This window comes from Ursus americanus, chromosome 5 (assembly GCF_024610735.1).
Source record: "Ursus americanus isolate L20-20 chromosome 5, mUrsAme1.1.p, whole genome shotgun sequence".
Taxonomy (NCBI): Eukaryota; Metazoa; Chordata; class Mammalia; order Carnivora; family Ursidae; genus Ursus; species Ursus americanus.
The window spans coordinates 82,764,455-82,782,510 of record NC_142131.1 but is presented as its reverse complement, the minus strand read 5'-3'; the positions used below and the strand labels follow the sequence as shown (position 1 = coordinate 82,782,510).

At 36.3% G+C, this 18,056-nt stretch overlaps 1 protein-coding gene and 1 pseudogene across 1 annotated transcript; both read left to right on the top strand.

The window, feature by feature from the left end:
• Window positions 1-318: 318 nt before the first annotated feature.
• Window positions 319-11,272, top strand: LOC123780161 (olfactory receptor 2A12-like). The gene is made up of 3 exons (XM_087862466.1): window positions 319-1,235; window positions 4,334-4,409; window positions 11,003-11,272. Exons 1-3 carry the CDS (start codon window positions 319-321, stop codon window positions 11,270-11,272), a joined length of 1,263 nt encoding a protein of 420 aa, XP_087718592.1.
• Window positions 11,273-11,380: 108 nt separating this feature from the next.
• Window positions 11,381-11,684, top strand: LOC148110171 (large ribosomal subunit protein uL16-like; annotated as a pseudogene).
• The last annotated feature ends 6,372 nt before the right edge of the window (window positions 11,685-18,056 follow it).

The following is an 18,056-nucleotide window of genomic DNA, read 5'->3' as shown; positions in this document are numbered from 1 at the left end:
TTTGTACATGTAAGCAAATCTGTACAGGAATAAGAAAAACTTTATCCATAATGTGTATGTGTGCATTTGTATCTGTGTGTGCATGTTTGTGTTTTTGTGTTAATGAATATTTTTGTTTTGTTCTAACATATGAAAGTATTTTTCAAACTTGAGCATGGATGTAAGGAGAGATAATTTAGGCCCTAGGTTATTTGAGTGCACACACTGGAATAGGTCTTGATGATGTTAAAGAATTAGTGTGTCTTTGTGATTTCACTATAGTTGTTCTCAAAGGACATTTCTTCTGCTCACATTATCAGTTTAATACTGACACTCAACATGGCTCAGGAAAATTTAAGCACCATCACTGAGTTGGTCCTTGTTGGATTTTCCAATCACACCCAGGCTGAGATTCCCCTCTTCTTCCTCTTCTCTGGGGTCTACCTGGTCAATCTCTTTGGAAACACAGCTGTCATCATCATGGTGGTAATTGATTCCTGCCTCCAGACACCCATGTATTTTTTCCTCTACCACTTGGCTTTTCTCAACGTATTTTACACCACAGCTCTGGTCCCCAAGATGCTCTTCAACTTACTTGCTTCTAAGAAAGGTATCTCTTATGAGCTCTGCCTTGCCCAGACCTACGTATCCCTCTTAATGGGAACAGTTGAGTGCATTATATTGGCAATCATGTCTCTGGACCGTTATGTGGCCATCTGTTACCCTCTACGATACCTGCTTATCATGAACTGGTCTGTGTGTGTGCAGCTTGCTGTGGGGGCATGGACCATCAGCTTCTTTGTCTCAGTGGTGCCCCTCTACTTCACCATGCTTCCCTTATGTAGCCCTTACATTGTTGACCATATTTTTTGTGAAGCACCTGTTCTTCATATGTTCTGTGCTGACACATCCCTACAGGAGACAATGATGGTGATAGGTGCATCTGGTACCGTCTTGCTCCCCTTCGTCCTTATTACTCTCCCTTACCTTCGCATACTGGTTGCTGTGATGAGGATGCACTCAGCAGAGGGTAGGAAAAAGGCTTTCTCTGTCTGTAGTTCTCACCTAACTGTGGTGACCATTTCTTATGGGACAGGTATGTTCATGTACATGAGGCCCAAATCTCTATATTCATCTGAGGGTGATAAATTAATCTCTTTAGTCTATGCTGTCATCAATCCTGCTTTGAACCCATTAGTCTACAGTCTGAGGAACAAGGAACTGAATGGAGCCTTGAAGAGAGTCTTAGAAAGACTGTCAGTGTCCCAAAGTGAAATGATACTATCTTGAGATGCCAGGAGACAGAATTTTGTACTTTAATATACTCTTTAAAAACTGGCATTAGCAACTTAATTAGCCACAATTATGTCATAATTATTGCAAATATACAATATTATTCATTACTGGACACTCTTTGTGACCCTCCTTTTAATGACTAATGTTAGCAGATTATATTTTTATTAAATATTGTTACATATACATTATTTATTAAACAACAAGTAAGTATAACTTATGAGGAAAGTGCAATTGAAATTTCAAGGTAGGTTTTTCAATTCCATAATTTCACATAGAATCTATATTTTATAGTTCATTACCTTATGATATTTGTACACTTTTTTCTTTATTAACCACAGTTCATAGCATAATATTTATTTACCCTTTTCTAGTCTAAGAAATTAGAATTTATGATTCAATTCTTCATCTGTAGGCTGATAATTCCTGGTACATTTGTCCAGTTCTAGTGTTTTGAATATGTTACTACATCCCCTCAAACTTGTGCGATTTCTCAAGTCATTCCTTTCTCAGAAATGTATTTGATATGAATACTGCAAAGCTCAGGTCAATTGTCACTTTATACATCAATTCTTTCTTGAAAACCTTATCTTGCTGTAAATTCTACTTCCTTTGATCCAAGACTTTAAATTTCAGCTCTTTTATTGTAAGTTGTATTTTATTTTCTCACATGTTTTTTTGACAGCCGTTACATAATTTATTTAGACCATGCATAGAACATTGACTATCTGTAGAAATCTCATAATCTTACTCATTAGACAGTACTCACTGACTTCTAACTGCAGCACAGGGGAATAAAGCCCTAGTAAACTGAAGGGCCAACAGAAAGCCTTCCTTGTAATGGTTACTTATGCTGAGTCATGAAGAATGAGGAAAATTCACTAAGTGTACTTGTGAAAAAGAGAAACTAAATGGAGTTGTAGAGTGAGAAGAAAAATAAAACTCAGTGAAAATAGTTCATTGTATCTTGGTGGAACTAACTCTACACTGTCCTCAAGTCATATACACATTTTTTTAATTTAATGAACAGAGCAGGTCTTAATATTTTTAAAATGATTCATTTATTTAATTTAGAGAAAGAGGAAGAGCATGAGAGTGGTGGGAGGGGCAGAGAAAGAGAGTCTTAATTAGACACTGAATTAAGCATGGACCCCAATGAGGGGCTCTATCTCGGTATTCTGAGATCATGACCTGAGCCAAAACCAATAGTCAATTACTTATGCATCCTAGCATTTTTTTTTCTTCTCTTAATGTCAAGTTCCTGTGTAATCTTTATTTATTGAAATAAGTGTCATGTTTTACCTAATCGTACATTAAAATATGATTTTATATGTCAGATTGCCAACATAAATTTGGGGACAGTGTTTTTTTGTTTGTTTCTTTTATTTTGTTTTAAGATTTTATTATTTATTTATTTATTTATTTATTTATTTATTTATTTATTTAATCATGCAAGTGGTCAGGGAGGGGCAGAGAGAGAAAAAGAGAATCTTAAGCAGACTTTGTGCTGAGCAGAAGGAGCATGATTTCATGATCCTGAGATCATGACGGGAGCAGAAACCAAGAGCCAGAAGATTAACCAACTGAGCCACCAAGGTGACCCAAAAATTATTTTTATTCTCCAAATGTTATATTTTATGATGGTATTTTGACCAGTTGATATTAAACTATAAAATGCATTATGTATGCAAAGTAAAAAATTAAAAAAATAAAATTATATTCAACTGATGGTTTTACTTAGTTTACTATTTTTATTTATTTTATTTTTTTTAAATGACTTTTCTTTTTTTGTTTTTTTTTTAAGATTTTATTTATTTATTCGACAGAGATAGAGACAGCCAGTGAGAGAGGGAACACAAGCAGGGGGAGTGGGAGAGGAAGAAGCAGGCTCATAGCGGAGGAGCCTGATGTGGGGCTCGATCCCATAACACCGGGATCACGCCCTGAGCCGAAGGCAGACGCTTAACCGCTGTGCCACCCAGGCGCCCCCTAGTTTACTATTTTTAAATGGAAAATCCTTCATTTCATACAGTATCTACTTTTCTTTACTCCAGATATCATGTCTTTCATTTTCTATTTATGTGGCAAGTGTGATCATTAAAAAAAAAATAGAACAGTTCAGGATTAGAGCTCTGATACCACAATTGAGAGTCAGTTAAACCTCATTTTCTGCACACATAATTTAAAATGAGAAAAATAAAAATATTTCTTATCTGCTATTGCGGGGGTTACAGGACACTTTTCTGTGCATAAAATTTTTTTAAGATTTTATTTTATTTATTTGATGAAGAAAGAGACAGCCAGAGAGAGAGGGAACACAAGCAGGGGAGTGGGAGAGGAAGAAGCAGGCTCCCAGAGGAGGAGCCTGATGTGGGGCTGGATCCCAGAACACCGGGATCATGCCCTGAGCTGAAGGCAGATGCTTAAGGAATGAGCCACCCAGGAGCCCCTCTGTGCATAAAATTGTAATAAGTTCTTAGAAAATCAAGTATCCTATTAATACCTAAAACACTAAAACACTGAATTTCCAAAGCATTTTCTTCTGTTTATTTTTTTAATAATAATTTTTTTATGTTATGTTAGTCACCATACAGTACATCCTTAGTTTTTGATGTAGTGACTTCTGTTTCTTTAAACCAATGTGCCACAAATATATTTTGGAACCACCTGCATAACCTTTGTCAATACTTCTTACTCTAAGACTATTAAATCTCTATCTTTATATGTATGAGGTGAGTTTCCTTTGTGTTGCAATGTACTGCCTATAGGATAGTTTCTGGCTATTGACATCATCTTTCCATAATCTAGACAATAACTCCATGGGGTATATGAACGTAGCTAACAGCCAAAGACTCTGAAATTAAATAAATTGTTCTATTGTCCATGCCTTCCACTTCTAGGAAATCTTCTGGGGAATCATTGCTGGGACTTCAACTTTTAATGAGTTTTTTTTTTCTTCTGAGAGCAAACATAATAATGGGGTGAAGTTCCCAAACAACACACACTCACACATGCTCATATATATGAGGCAATAATAATAATTTATCATTTATGGTGATAGAAGGCAGAATCCAAGGCTCTCTGAGTTTGATAAACTGAGGTTAAGATATCCTACAAATATTGTAATTTACAACAGGGTAACTATATGTAAAATATATTTTTATGATTGTCAGTGATACAAAATAACTTCACAAAATTCACTAAATCAATGGTTGTTTTCCAGTAATGTCAGCATCATGGCAACATAATGTGTCCCCTTTTTGTTCCCTATTTTAACAACTAAAATTCAGCAACTATTCAGAAGCCAAAGTGCCTTTGTGCAAGCAGTGGAATAAAGCACCACATTTCAGGGTCCCAGGATTCTTGCCCACTTGTACACTAGGTAATAGGCAATACAAATCATGGTACAGGCTGTCCTTCATGTATTTTGCAAGTATTTCCTGTCACTCTGTGACTTGTATTCTAATTTTTAATGTCTTTTGCAGAGCAGATGTTTTCATTTTATTGAAGTCCAGCTTATCATCTATCTATCTATCTATCTATCTATCTATCTATCTATCTATCTATCTCTCTATCTCTCTATCTATCTATCTATCCACCTATCATCTATTTCTTTAATGAATTGTGCCTTTGGTGTTGTGTCTAAAATGTCATTGTTGTACCCAATGCTATAGAGGTTTTCTCCTTTGTCATCTTCTGTTTTTTTTTTTTTTTACAGTTTTGTATTTTAGATTTATTGCTACCACCCATATTTGAGTTAATTTTTATGAAGAGTACAAAGTCTATGCAAGATTCGTTTTTGTTTTGTTTTGTTTTTTGCATGTGGATGTCTAGTTGTTTCACCCTCATCTGTTTTTAAGAAATTATGTTTGCTTCATTGTACTGCCTTTGCTCCTTTGTCAAAGATTAGGTAAAAATACACATAGGGGTCTCTTTCTAGGTTCCCTATTCTATTCCATTGACCTATTTGTCTACTCTTTAGCTAATGCCACAGTCTTGATTACCGCAGCTTTATAGTAAGTCTACAACTCAGGTGACTGGTTTTGTTTGTTTGTTTTTTCTTTCTTTCAATATGGTATTGGCTATACAGAACATTAGAATGACATTGCCTCTATATGTAAAATATATACAAGATATATAAATATCTGGCTGGGACTATTTTTGACTTGTGAAATCTAAAGAAAAAAAAGTTAAAAATTGAGCTACCCTATGACCCAGCCATTGCACTACTGGGTATTTACCCCAAAGATACAGACGTAGTGAAGAGAAGGGCCATATGAACCCCAATGTTCATAGCAGCATTGTCCACAATAACAAAATCGTGGAAGGAGCCAAGATGTCCTTCAACAGATGACTGGATTAAGAAGATATGGTCCATATATACAATGGAATATTACTCAGCCATCAAAAAGAATGATTTCTCAACATTTGCTGCACCATGGATAGCACTGGAGGAGATAATGCTAAGTGAAATAAGTCAAGCAGATAAAGACAATTATTATATGGTTTCTCTCATTCTTGGAACATAAGAACTAGGAAAATCAGTAGAAGAAAGGGATAAAGAAAGGGGGAGTAATCAGAAGGGGGAATGAAGCATGAAAGACTATGGGCATTGAGAAACAAATGGAGGGCTTCAGAGGGGAAGGGGGTGGGGGTATGGGATAGGCTGGTGATGGGTAGTAAAGAGGGCATGTATTGCATGGTGCACTGGGTGTTATACGCAACTAATGAATCATGGAACTTTACATCAAAAACCAGGGATGTACTGTATGGTGACTAACATAATATAATAAAAAATATAATAATAATTAAAAAAATAAAAAAAATAAAGACTAAGTGGGGAAAACCTGACATCTTGATAGTATTTAGTCTTTCTATCCATGAACATGAAATATCTTCCCATTTATTTAATTTTTTTATTTTCAAAGATTTATTTATTTTACAGAGAGAGAGAGGGAGAGAGCATGAGTGGGGAAGGCAGAAGGAAAGGGACAGAGAAGACTTTGTCAAGGAGACCCTGCCCTGAGGGCAAAGACTGCACAGGGCTCAATCCAATGACCATGAGATCACAACCTAAACTGAAACCAAGAGTTGGACATTTACTCAACTGTGTCACTGAGACATCCTTTATTTTCATTTTTTCATCAGACTTTTGTTCTTTTCCTTATATAGATCCTGTACATATTGTATTTGATTTATACCTAAGTATTCATTTTGGGAGATACTAATTAAAATGGTATTGTTTAAAAAATAAAATAAAACGGTATTGTTTTTAATTCCAAGTTCTACTTGTTTATAGTTAGTATATAGGAAAGCAATTGATCTTGTATAATCACTTTGTATCCAGCAATCTTGAATAATCACTTACTAGTTTCAACTTTTTTTGTTGATTCATTTAGATTTACTACATGGATGATGATGCAATCTGTGAACAAAAGGAGTTTTACTTCTTCCTTCCTAGTAAATATATATTTTATTTCCTTTTCTGGGTTTACTGAATTATCAAAAACTTCCAATACAATATTGAAAATGAATGCTGAAAGGGAAGTAGCTGATTTTTTACTGCCGGATAATACTCAATTTGTAGATATATTAAAAATTTTTAATAAATTTGAGATATAATAGTGTGTAAGATATACAACATGTTACATTGATACACATATGCTGTATTGTGATTCGTGAAGTAGTAATAATTATATTACATAATTTAGTAAGATATTAGTGTCTATATTCATTATACTATTAATTAGATCTGTTAATTATTTAGTACTTATTACAAATTTGTATACTTAAACACCAACAATCTTATCACCCCCAGCCTCCCCACATTCACACACATATCCACTGGTACTACCACTTTACTCTTTTTTTTTAATAAATTTTAGTTTTTTAGATTCCACATACAAATGACATAATACTCTACTTGTCTTTGACTGATCTCAGCATAATATGTTCAAGGTGCATCCATGTTCCTGGAAATGGAAGAATATGCCCCTTTGTCATGACTAACTAACTGTTTTATTCATTCATCCATTGATGGTCATTTGGATTGTTCCTATAGCCTCGCTATGGTGAATAATTCTGTGATAAACATGGGAATGTATATGTCTCTTTGAAATCTGTTTTAGTTTTCTTTGTATATACCCAGAAGTGGAATATCTGGATTTCATGGCACGTCTATTGTTAATTTTTTGAGGACCCTTCATATTATTTTTCATAGTGGTTGGAGCAATTTGCATTCCCACCAACAATGTATATTGGTTCATTTTACCTTTTTCACCAGCATCTGTTGTCTCCTGTCTCCTTGATAGCCATTCTAACAGGTGTTGGGAGATATCTCATTGTGTTTTTAATTGGCATTTCCCTGATTAGTAATGTTGACTATTTTTTCTGTGTTGACCATTTTCCTGTCTCCTTTAGAAAAATGTCTATTTAGGTTTTTTTCTCCTTTAAAAAAAAGATTTATTTATTTACTTTAGAGAGAGAGAGGAAAAGCCCGAGCAGGGGGAAGGGTAGAGGGAAGCGGGAGAGGGACAAGCAGATTCTGTGCTATGTGCAGAGCCTGTTGTGGGGTTCCATCTCAGCACACTGAGATCAGGACCTGAGCCAAAACCAAGAGTCAGATGTGTAACCAACTGAGCCACCCAGGCATCACCAGAATCCCTTTTGTGTTCTGTCTCTATGTTGTCATTATTTTCTACTTCATTTTTAAATTATATTCAGTTAGACAACATATATAGTACATCATTAGTTTTTGATGTAGTGTTCAACAACTCATTAGTTGCATATAACACGCAGTGCTCATCACAACCCCATCCCCTCAAGTCCCTACTTCTGTAACTGTCTGTCTGTTTCCCAGAGTCCACAGTCTCTCATGGTTCATCTCCCTCTCTGATTACTTCCCATTCAGTTTTCCCTCCCTTCCCCCATGGTCCTCTGCACTATCTCTTGTGTTCCACATATGAGTGAAACCCTATGATGATAATTGTTTTTCTCTGGTTGATTTATTTCACTTAGCATAATACCCTCCAGTCCATCCATGTCGATGCAAAGATAGGTATTCATCCTTTCTAATGGCTGAATAATATTCCATTGAATATATGAACCACCTCTTCATCCACTCATCTGTTGAAGGACATCTCAGCTCCTTCCACAATTTGGCTATTGTGGATGGACATTGCTGTTATTTAGTTCTATTCATTTTTAAATATGTTTGTTAAATTCAAAAAAATATGAACAAATAAACAAGCAAAGGAAATATAAGACCTATAAATACAGAGAAACAAAACTGATGATTGCCAGAGAGGAGGGGTTGAGGGATAAGAAAGAGTGGGGGAAGGGGAGAGGGAAGTACAGGCTTCCAGTTATGGAATGAATAACTTACAGACATAAAAGCTACAACATAGGGAATAGAGTCAATGGTATTGTAATAGCATTTTATGGTAACATATAGTAAGTACACTTGTGAGCATAGCATAGCATATAGAGTTATCAAATCACTATGTTGTATACCTGAAACTAATGTAACATTGTGTAACAACTATACTCAAATTAAATTAGATATGTAAAAATTTAATTCCAGGGGTCTTAAACTTTGGAAGACAATACTACCATAGTTGTCTAAATAAGCAATAAAGGGATAGAAAACCAGAATAGTATACATATTATTGGAAGATAAAGTTGTTAATCTTAATAAACAACATATAATAAAAATAAAATCAGTAGGGATGCCTGGGTGGATCAGTCAGTTAAGCGTCATCCTTTGGCTCAGGTCTTAATCCTGGGGTCCAGGGATGAAGTCCCGCATTAAGCTCCTTGCTCAGTGGGGAGCCTGCTTCTCCTTCTGCCTGCTGTTCCCCTGCTTGTGCTCTCTGTCTCCCTCTCTCTCTCTCTCTCTGATAAATAAATAAATAATTAATTAATTAAATAAAGTCTTTAAACATAAAAACAAATAAAATAAATAATAAATGGAAAAATTGTTTTTTGTTGTTTTTAAGTTGACTGAATTCCTTATATGTTTTGGATATTAACCCTTAATTTATTGGATACCTTGCAAAAAAATTTCCAATTGTATAGGTTTTCTGTTCATTTCGGAATTTATTCCATTGTGTGCACAAGCTATTGAGTTTGATGTAGTTTCTCTTTCTGAATTTTTCTTTTGTGTATACTTTTGACATCATGTCCAAAAACTCATTGCCAACACTAATGTCAAGGACCATCTTCCTTGCATTTTCTTCTAGTTTTATGGCTATGAGGTCCTATGTTTCAGTCTTTGATCCGCTTTCAGTTAATTGTTGTGAATGGTGTGAATTAAGGGTTCAAATTTTTGGTTCTGAATGTGTTTTTCCAGTTTCCCCAGCACCACTTATTATAGAGACTATCCTTCCTAATTGGATATCCGTGCTTTCATGCTCCCCTGTCCCCTCCCTCCACATATTACTTAACTGTATATCCTGGGACTTAATTCTGTGATGTCTCTTCTGTTCTATTAGTCAATGTGTCTATTTTTGTGTCAATACCATGCTGTTTTTATTACTATGCATTTGTAGCATACTTTGAAATCAGGAAGTATGATATGGTTTTGTTCTTTTTTTCTTCAGGATTTCTTTGATTACTTTTGTGGTTCCACATAAGTTTTATAATTGTTTCTTCTATTTCTGTGAAGAACATCATTGGTTATTTTGATGGAGATTGTGCTGAATCCTTATATGGCTTTGTGTATTATGGCCATTTTAACAATGTTTATCATGATATGTGAACATGGGATGTCTTTCCATTTGCTTGTTTCTTCTTCAGTTCTTTTAGCAAAGTACTCTAGTTTTCATTCTGTATATAACTCACTTCCCTGATTAAATTTATTCCTATGTTTCTTATTGTTTTTGAGGCTATCATGAATGGGATAGATTGTTTTTGAGAGACGCTTCATCATTAGTGTAAATGAATGCAATTGATTTTTATGTTAATATTGTATCCTAGCACTCAACTGAAATCTTTAAAGAATTCCATTTTTTTATTAATCCTTCAATTTTTATCTATATTAGACCATATCATCAGAAAATAACAACAATTTTACTTTTCCCTTTCTAACTTGAATACTTTTCTTTCTTACAAAACTGCTCTAGTTAGGACGGCTCAGTACTAAATTGAACAGGAGCACCGTAAGTGGGCATCCTTGTCCTGTCCCTAGTCTTACAAGAAATGTTTTCAAATTTATCCATTGAGTATAATGTTAGGTGTGATCTGTTGTATATGGTCTTTTTTTATGTTCAGCTATGTTTGTGCTATATCCAATCTGCTAAGAGATTTTACACAAAAGAATTATGTACTGTGTGAAATACTTTTTCTGGATCTACTGAGATGTACATGTGATTTTTATCTTTCATTATATTGATGCAATTTATTACATTTATTGAAAGATATATATTGCATCATCCTTATATCCTAGGGATAATTGGCACTTGGTCATGGAGTATAATACTTTAATGTGTTCTTGATTTTGGTTTACTAGTATTCCTCAGGTATGTTGGTTTGCAGTTTTCTTTTTCTTGTGATATCTTTATCTGATTTTGATATCAAAGTAATGTTGGCTTCCTATAATGAGTCCTTCTTGGTATTTTGGAAGATTTTGAGATGTAATGGTACTAATTCTACTTTAAATGTTTGATGGAATTATCCCATGAACTCATCTGCCCATGGAATTTCCTGAGTTGATTACTGATTAAATCTCTAGCTCTTTCCATGGTGCATCACTGAAGATCCTGGTGTGGCCATTGGTCGCCACCTTGCCTGGTGTTACCAGTATAGTGAGAACAAGCCATATCCAAAGTACTGCTTCTTCAGAGTCATCATCGATGCCAAGATCTGCATCTTTGACCTGGGGTGGAAGAAGGCAGAAGTGGATGTGTTCCCACTGTGCGGTCACAAGGTGTCAGATGAATATGAGCAGGTCTCCTCTGAAATCCTGGAGGCTGTCGTATTTGTGTTACCAAGTACATGGTGAAAAGCTATGGCAAAGATGTCTTCACATCCAATGCATCTCCACCCCTTCCATGTCATCTGTATCAACAAGACGTTGTCCCTTGCTGGGACTGACAGACTACAGACAAATATGTGGGTTGCCTTTAGAAAGCTCCAGGGCACAGTGACCAGTGTCCATATTAACCATGTCATGATGTCCGTTTGTAGGAAGCTGCAGAACAAGGTGCATGTGATTGAGCCCTACACAGGGGCACATTCAAATTCCCTGGCTGCCAGAAGATCCACATTTCCAAGAAGTGGGGCTTTACCAAGTTTAATGCAGACAAACTTGAAGACATATTTGCTGAAAGGGAGCTCATCCCACATGGCTGTGAAGTCAAATACATCCCAGTATTTATGGCCCTCTGGAAAAATGGTGAGCTCTGCACTCATAACAAACTCTGCACTGCTCTCTATTTATTCATGTGCACCCATAACTTCTACTTCCTGTCAAAATAACCAAAAAAACCAAAAAACTTTACTCCTTAATGGTCCAGATTTTTTATTTCTTCCTGATTCAGTTTTGGTAGATTGTATATTTCTAGAAATGTATTTATGTATTCCAGGTTTTGTACTTTGCTGGCAAAGAATTGTTCATGATAATCTCTTATGATTATATCTATTTCTAAAAAGTTAGTTATAATGTCTCCACTTTCACTTCTAATTTTATTCGAGTTTTCTCATTTTTTCCTAGTCTAGCTCAACTTTTTGAAGAACCAGCTCTCATTCTCATTGATGCTTTCCATTGTTTCTGTATCTCTATTTCAATTATTTCTGCTCTGACATTTATTATTTCCTTCTTTCTTCTAACTTTGGGCTTAATATATTCTTGCTTTTCAAGTTACTTGACGTGTAAAGTTAGTTTTTTTTTAAGAGCTAATTTTTTAAATATATGCATTAATTGCTATAAACCTTCCTCTCTAAACTGACCACTTTATCATTATATAATGATCCTTGTCTTTTGTTGCTGTTTTTTACTTGAAGTTTATTTTGTACAGCTATCCCTGCTATACTCTTCTTTTGCACTCTTCATACATTTTTTTTTTCTATTCTGCTTGCTTGAAATGTCATCTTCCATCTTTTTACTTTGAGACTATGTTTGTCTTTGTAGCTGAGATATGTCACCTGTGGGCAGCATATAGATGGATTTTTTTTCTTTTACTCAGACATTCTGTGCTTTGTAGTTAGAGAGTTTAATAAATTTACAATTTGCACAATCATTAATATGTACTACAACTGTTACTACTACTATTTTATCTTATGTCTTCTGTTCATTTTTTGGTTCCCTTTTTTTCTTTTTCTTGCTCTATCTTTGTAAGCTGATTGGTTTTCCATGGCAATTTACTCAGTTTCACCTATTTTTTTTTAAGTTTTGCATCCAGTCTAGATATTTGCTCTGTGGTTACCATTAAGTTTACAAATCATTTTTATAGATAAAATAGTTTTATATTTTTTTCTGCTGAGAGCAATTTATGTTTACTTGTTTATACAGGTCTCATCCTGTTTTATTCCCCTTTTATATTTTAATGTCACAAGTTATCTTTTGTTTTTGTTGTTGTTGTTGTTGTTTGTTTTATATTGAGTAGAGTTGGCTCACAATGTTACATTAGTTTCAGGTATATAACATAGTGATTCAGCATCTCTGTATGTTAAGCTATGCTAACCACAAGTGCAGCTATCATTTATCACCAAACAATGTTATCATTGACTATGATAGTATATGATTGACTATATTCCTTATGCTGTGCCTTTCATTCCCATGATTTATTTATTCCATACCTGGAAACCTGTATCTCCCAATCCACATTTCTCATTTTTCCCATTCCCCACATCCCTTCCCTCTGAGATTCCTTTTAAATTACTGTTTTGTTTTTTTTTTTCCTCTGACTCTCTTTAAAATTCTTTGTCTTTAGCTTTTGACAGTTGTAATATGTTTAATCTTAGAGGCATTTTTGCTTTGAGGTAATAGGGTATTTTATTAGCTCCTTGGACTGCATGTTCAGTTCATCCCACAAATTGGGAAGTTCTCAACTATTGTTTCTGTAAACAAACTCTCTGCACTCTTCTCCCTTTCTTCTTTTCCTGGAATATCCATGATTTTTATGTTCTCTTTTTCTAATGGAGTCTGATAGCTCTTGTCAAATTACTTCAGTTAGAAAGAATCTTAGTTTTGTCTCCTTTTTCACCTGAATCCCTTCTACATTTGGATCTTCTAGCTCACTCATTCTCTCTTCCATCTGCTCTGCTCTATTTCCAATGCTTTCTATGGCATTTTTCATTTTATTTATTGAGTTTTGCAGCTCTAGAGTTTCAATCTCTTTGGAAAAGTATTCCTTCTGTTTATTAATTTTATTCCTGAGGTCATCATAGTGTCTTCCTGAGTTTTCATGTAGCTGGTGGAACTTTTTCATAATAGCCATTTTGAATTTATCATTTAGATTGCAATACTCTATAACTTTGAGTTCAGTTGCTGGAAAACTCATTTTTTGTGTGTGATATATTACCATGGATTCTTGTGGTCTTTGGTAAAAAGTTCATCTGTTTTTCCATTTAAAATAGCCAATGTCTTTATTATTTAGGCAAGGCTTTGTTTACTTTGATTAAAGGCACAGGAAAGGAATTGTGAGCCTTCCACAAGGTGCTACACAGTATTTATTTCTCCTCTTGGAGATGACGTACTACTGAAGTTGGGAAAATATTATTGTTGTTGTTGTTGTTATTGTTATTATCGTTATTGTTATTATTATTTAAAGTTGGTAGGGAAAGAAAAAGAGAGAGAGAGAGAGAGACAGAATAACACACTCTTTTGTACATCTGAAACTAGTGTAACACTGTATGTTAATTTTTCTTATTTTTAAAAATTAAGTTAAAAAATCTGGCAGAAAAGTAAAGGGGAGTTTGTGGCACAGTGTGGGAAGGTGTACAACTAACACCCCACTTGTGGGATTCCTGATTAGTGGTGTGGGTCCCAGAAGTCCAAGGTCCAGAATTTCAGGGCAAATAGCAAGAGACATTACCCTTCCGATTTCTTTTCCTATTTCCCTTTCCTCAGACATTGCAGTCTCTCTTCAAAGAAAGAGCAACATGTCCCTCCAACTGCAGGTGGCTGGGCAGAGTCTTGCTCACAGCCTTTACCCTCCATTTGCTCTGCCAGAAAGATCTTGCTGTCCCACTGCTGGAACTGGCACCACTTTTTCTGTCACTACCACTTCTGCCTCCAACTTTGCTACCACTCTTCTTGCTCCACAGCATCCTCTATCCTCTGCCGTCCAGTCCACCCAGGATCAGGTGCACAAATCTTTCAGGGATCCCAATACACTGCTCAAAGATTTGTTTTGTTTTGTTTTGTTTTGTTTTGGTTATAGATGCTGATTATTTGTTAATCAAAGGGGAGAAAAAAGGGAAGAGACATGCCATCATAATACTGAGATCACTTCCCCCTTCAAAAAATTTGTATCCATTATAGCCAAACTTAGATAATAACAAGTAAATCTGAAGTGAACTTTGTGTTATACAAATTTGCATGTAAACATGCTTTCATTTTCTCTTTGATATATACATAAGAGTGGGATGGCTTAATCATAGTTGTGTGGTGGGGGTCCCACAACACAAGACAGAGAGAATGGCAAAAGAGAACAACCAAGAGAGATGGACACAGGATTATAAAAGGAAGCATTACCCTCAAGGCAGTGAATGTTGTAAGGAAGACATGGTGCAGATGGACTAAGAATAGAGTCTTTTTGCCTTGGACACAGGAAAAAAAATAAAAAGCTGCAGTTTAAAAGAGCACAGACTAGCATATAAAAGAAACAAAACTAGAACACTGACAAATGGCAGAGTAGCTGTGATAATGCTCTGTGGGACACAGAGATTAAAGGATGACAAGTTTATGTTTTCTTTCCACCTTAAAGGCACAGACCAGGCATGGTCCACTGGCTATATCCTGCCTCAGCAAGCCACAGGTCCACAAACTCATACCAGTCCCAGTCATGCTAGAGCACACACAAAAAAACACATGCTTAAAAGGGAGGGCAGAGGGGCTTTGGGAATGTTTTTGTCAGAGGCACCTACTACTTCAGTGGGTGCTGAGTCCACAAGCCAACACCAGACCTGGTCACACTATGGCATGCAGAAAAATATTTTTTTCTTTTTTCCCTTTCTTTTCTTTTTCTTTCTTTTCCTATCTTTTTTGTCCCTTTTCCTATCTTTTTTCTTTCTATTCCCTCTTTTTCCCAAGATTTATTGATTTATTTTACAGAGAGTATGCAGCAGAGAGAGGCGAGAGAGAGAATCTGATGCCAACTCTGCATTGAGAGAGTAGCCTGAAAAGAGCTGATCTCACAGCCCTGACTTCATAACCCAAGCCAAAAACAAAAGTCCAATGCTCATCTAACTGCTTTACCCAGGTCCTCCTCTTTTATCTTTTTAATTTTTTCTTATAAAATCAATGGTTTTAAGGAGCAGCTAGCATATAAAACAACCCAAGAACCAACAAATTGCTGGGGGAGATGCTAGGGGATGGACTGATAGACACAGTCTATGCACCCCCTCCACCTTGAAACCACAGACTAGTCCAGGTGCACTAATTGGCTTGTTGCCTCAGTGAGCACAGGGCTCATAGCCTACACCAGCCCCAGCTGTCCCACCAAGGTAGCCACACAGTGATATACCCTGGGACACATCTGATTAGCATTCACTACACCCAGGGCTTTACACCAAGGTAATGCAAGTGCAAAGCACTGCAGATCACTTCAGACCCACACAATAGCTTGATAGGGCACCCTCCATTGCAGTGCTCTAGAACTTGTCAGCTCACTGAAGGGGGCATTCCCAATGTACAGTGGTCTGGAAACTCTCAGCTGATGTCTGCTTAAGATCCAGCCAAACTGCCTGGTTGATTTCTGCATGCAGTACCCTGGAAACCCCTATCCCAGGCTTACATCAGTTTCAGCCACTTCACTGTTACTCCCACTACATGAAGTCCCTTGGAACACACATGACTTAATCACTTGGGCTCCACTAGAACAGCGATGACCATGGCATCCCTTGTGCTGAGCACCTTGGGACCCCTGGTTTGAATGCAATTCAGCTTCATCTTTCCTGTCAGAACATGTTTTTCACAGGTAGCTCAGGGTCCACATCAACCCATGCTTATGGTAGTTTTAGCTGCCCTTCCAGGGAACCCTTGCATAGCTTGCCCCAAGACATCCTGGACTGAACCCCACCTAAGCCCCAGCCACCCCTTCAGGGAATCCTATGTGTGGAGAGTCCTGGAACATCCACTCATAAGCACTTCACTTTCAGCTTTTCTGTCAAGATATCCTCTGTACGTAGAGCCCTGAGTCCCCCAGCTTGCATCCCAGCCATCCTGCCAGGGCACCCTATGCACAGAGAGCTCATTCACCTCCCAAACCGCATACCACCTCAACTCCAGTGACCCAACCAGGGTGCACCCTGCATAGAGCACCCATGGCTTGCACCCACTTCAGTTTTGTATGTCCTGCCTGGTCTTCAAAACATAGAACACTGAGATATACCATTGTGTCCTAGATAGATTTAGATTTCTTGTGTCCTAGATAGATTTAGATTTCCTGATATGACATTCACTGAATGGAAATCCCCAGGACACCCAGGCCACACCATCCATAGCTCCAGCCATCTAGTAAATGGCACCAAGCACACAGCATATAAATAGGGGAAGACAATACACAAGACCACTCCTTTTTTTTTAATAAAAAATCTTTTATTATATTATGTTAGTCACCTTACAGTACATCCCAAGTTTTTAATGTAAAGTTCTATGATTCATTACTTGGGACAAGACTACTCCTTTAAGTTTGGAGAAGTAGTTTTTCCCATAAAAATCTTACAGACAGTCAAACAAGATGAGGAGACATAAGACTATGCTCAAAAAGAAAGAGGACAGAAGAGACAATCATAGCAGAAGGGAGGGAAAACTGAATAGAAGAAATCAGAGGGAGACAAATTATGAGACACTCTTAACCAAAGGAAACAAAGTGAAGTTGCTGGAGGGGAGGTGGGTGGGAGGATGGGGTCACTGGGTGATGGGCATTAAGGAGAACATGTGATGTGATGAGCACTGGGTGTTATATGCAATTGATTAATTACTGAACTCTACATCTGAACATAATGATGTGCTGTATGTTGGCTGATTGAATTTAAAGGAAAAAAATGAACAAGACAAATCCTCAGAAAAATAATTAAATGAAATGGAGATAAGCAATATGCCTGATAAAGAATTTAAAGTAATGATGGTCAAGATGCTTACTGAGTTGGAGAGAAGTGATAGTTTCAATAAAGAAATAGCAAATATAAAAAAAAAGGAATAAATCAAACTTGAAAAATACAATAAATAAAATAAAAAATACACTAGAGGAGGGGTTCCTGGGTGACTCAGTTGGTTAAAGGTCCAAATCTTTGTTTCAGCTTAGGTCATGATATCAGGATCATGAGCTCAAGGCCCAGTGTCAGGCTCCATGCTCAGTGGGCAGTCTGTTAAAGATCCTCTCCTTCTTTTTCTCCCTCTATATGTCCTCCCGTCTCCTTCACTCTCTCTAGCTCTCTAAAAGAAATAAATAAAAATTTTAAGAAATACAGTAGAGGGAATCAGCAGTAAATTGTTGAAAATATAACAATGTATCAGTGATCTGGGAGACAGGGTAATTCGAAAACACAGAAGCTGGACTGCAAAAAGAAAATAGTTCTTATGTATAATATTTTAAATATATATATATATATGCACACAC

What these genes read in the sequence shown, in the direction of transcription:
- LOC123780161 (XM_087862466.1), top strand. Translation starts at nt 319, where the DNA reads ATGGCTCAGGAAAATTTAAGCACCATCACTGAGTTGGTCCTTGTTGGA. An exon ending in AAGAGAGTCTTAGAAAGACT is followed by an intron (nt 1,236 to 4,333) that starts GTCAGTGTCCCA and finishes TTATGGTGATAG; the next exon opens with AAGGCAGAATCCAAGGCTCT. An exon ending in ATATTGTAATTTACAACAGG is followed by an intron (nt 4,410 to 11,002) that starts GTAACTATATGT and finishes TTAAATCTCTAG; the next exon opens with CTCTTTCCATGGTGCATCAC.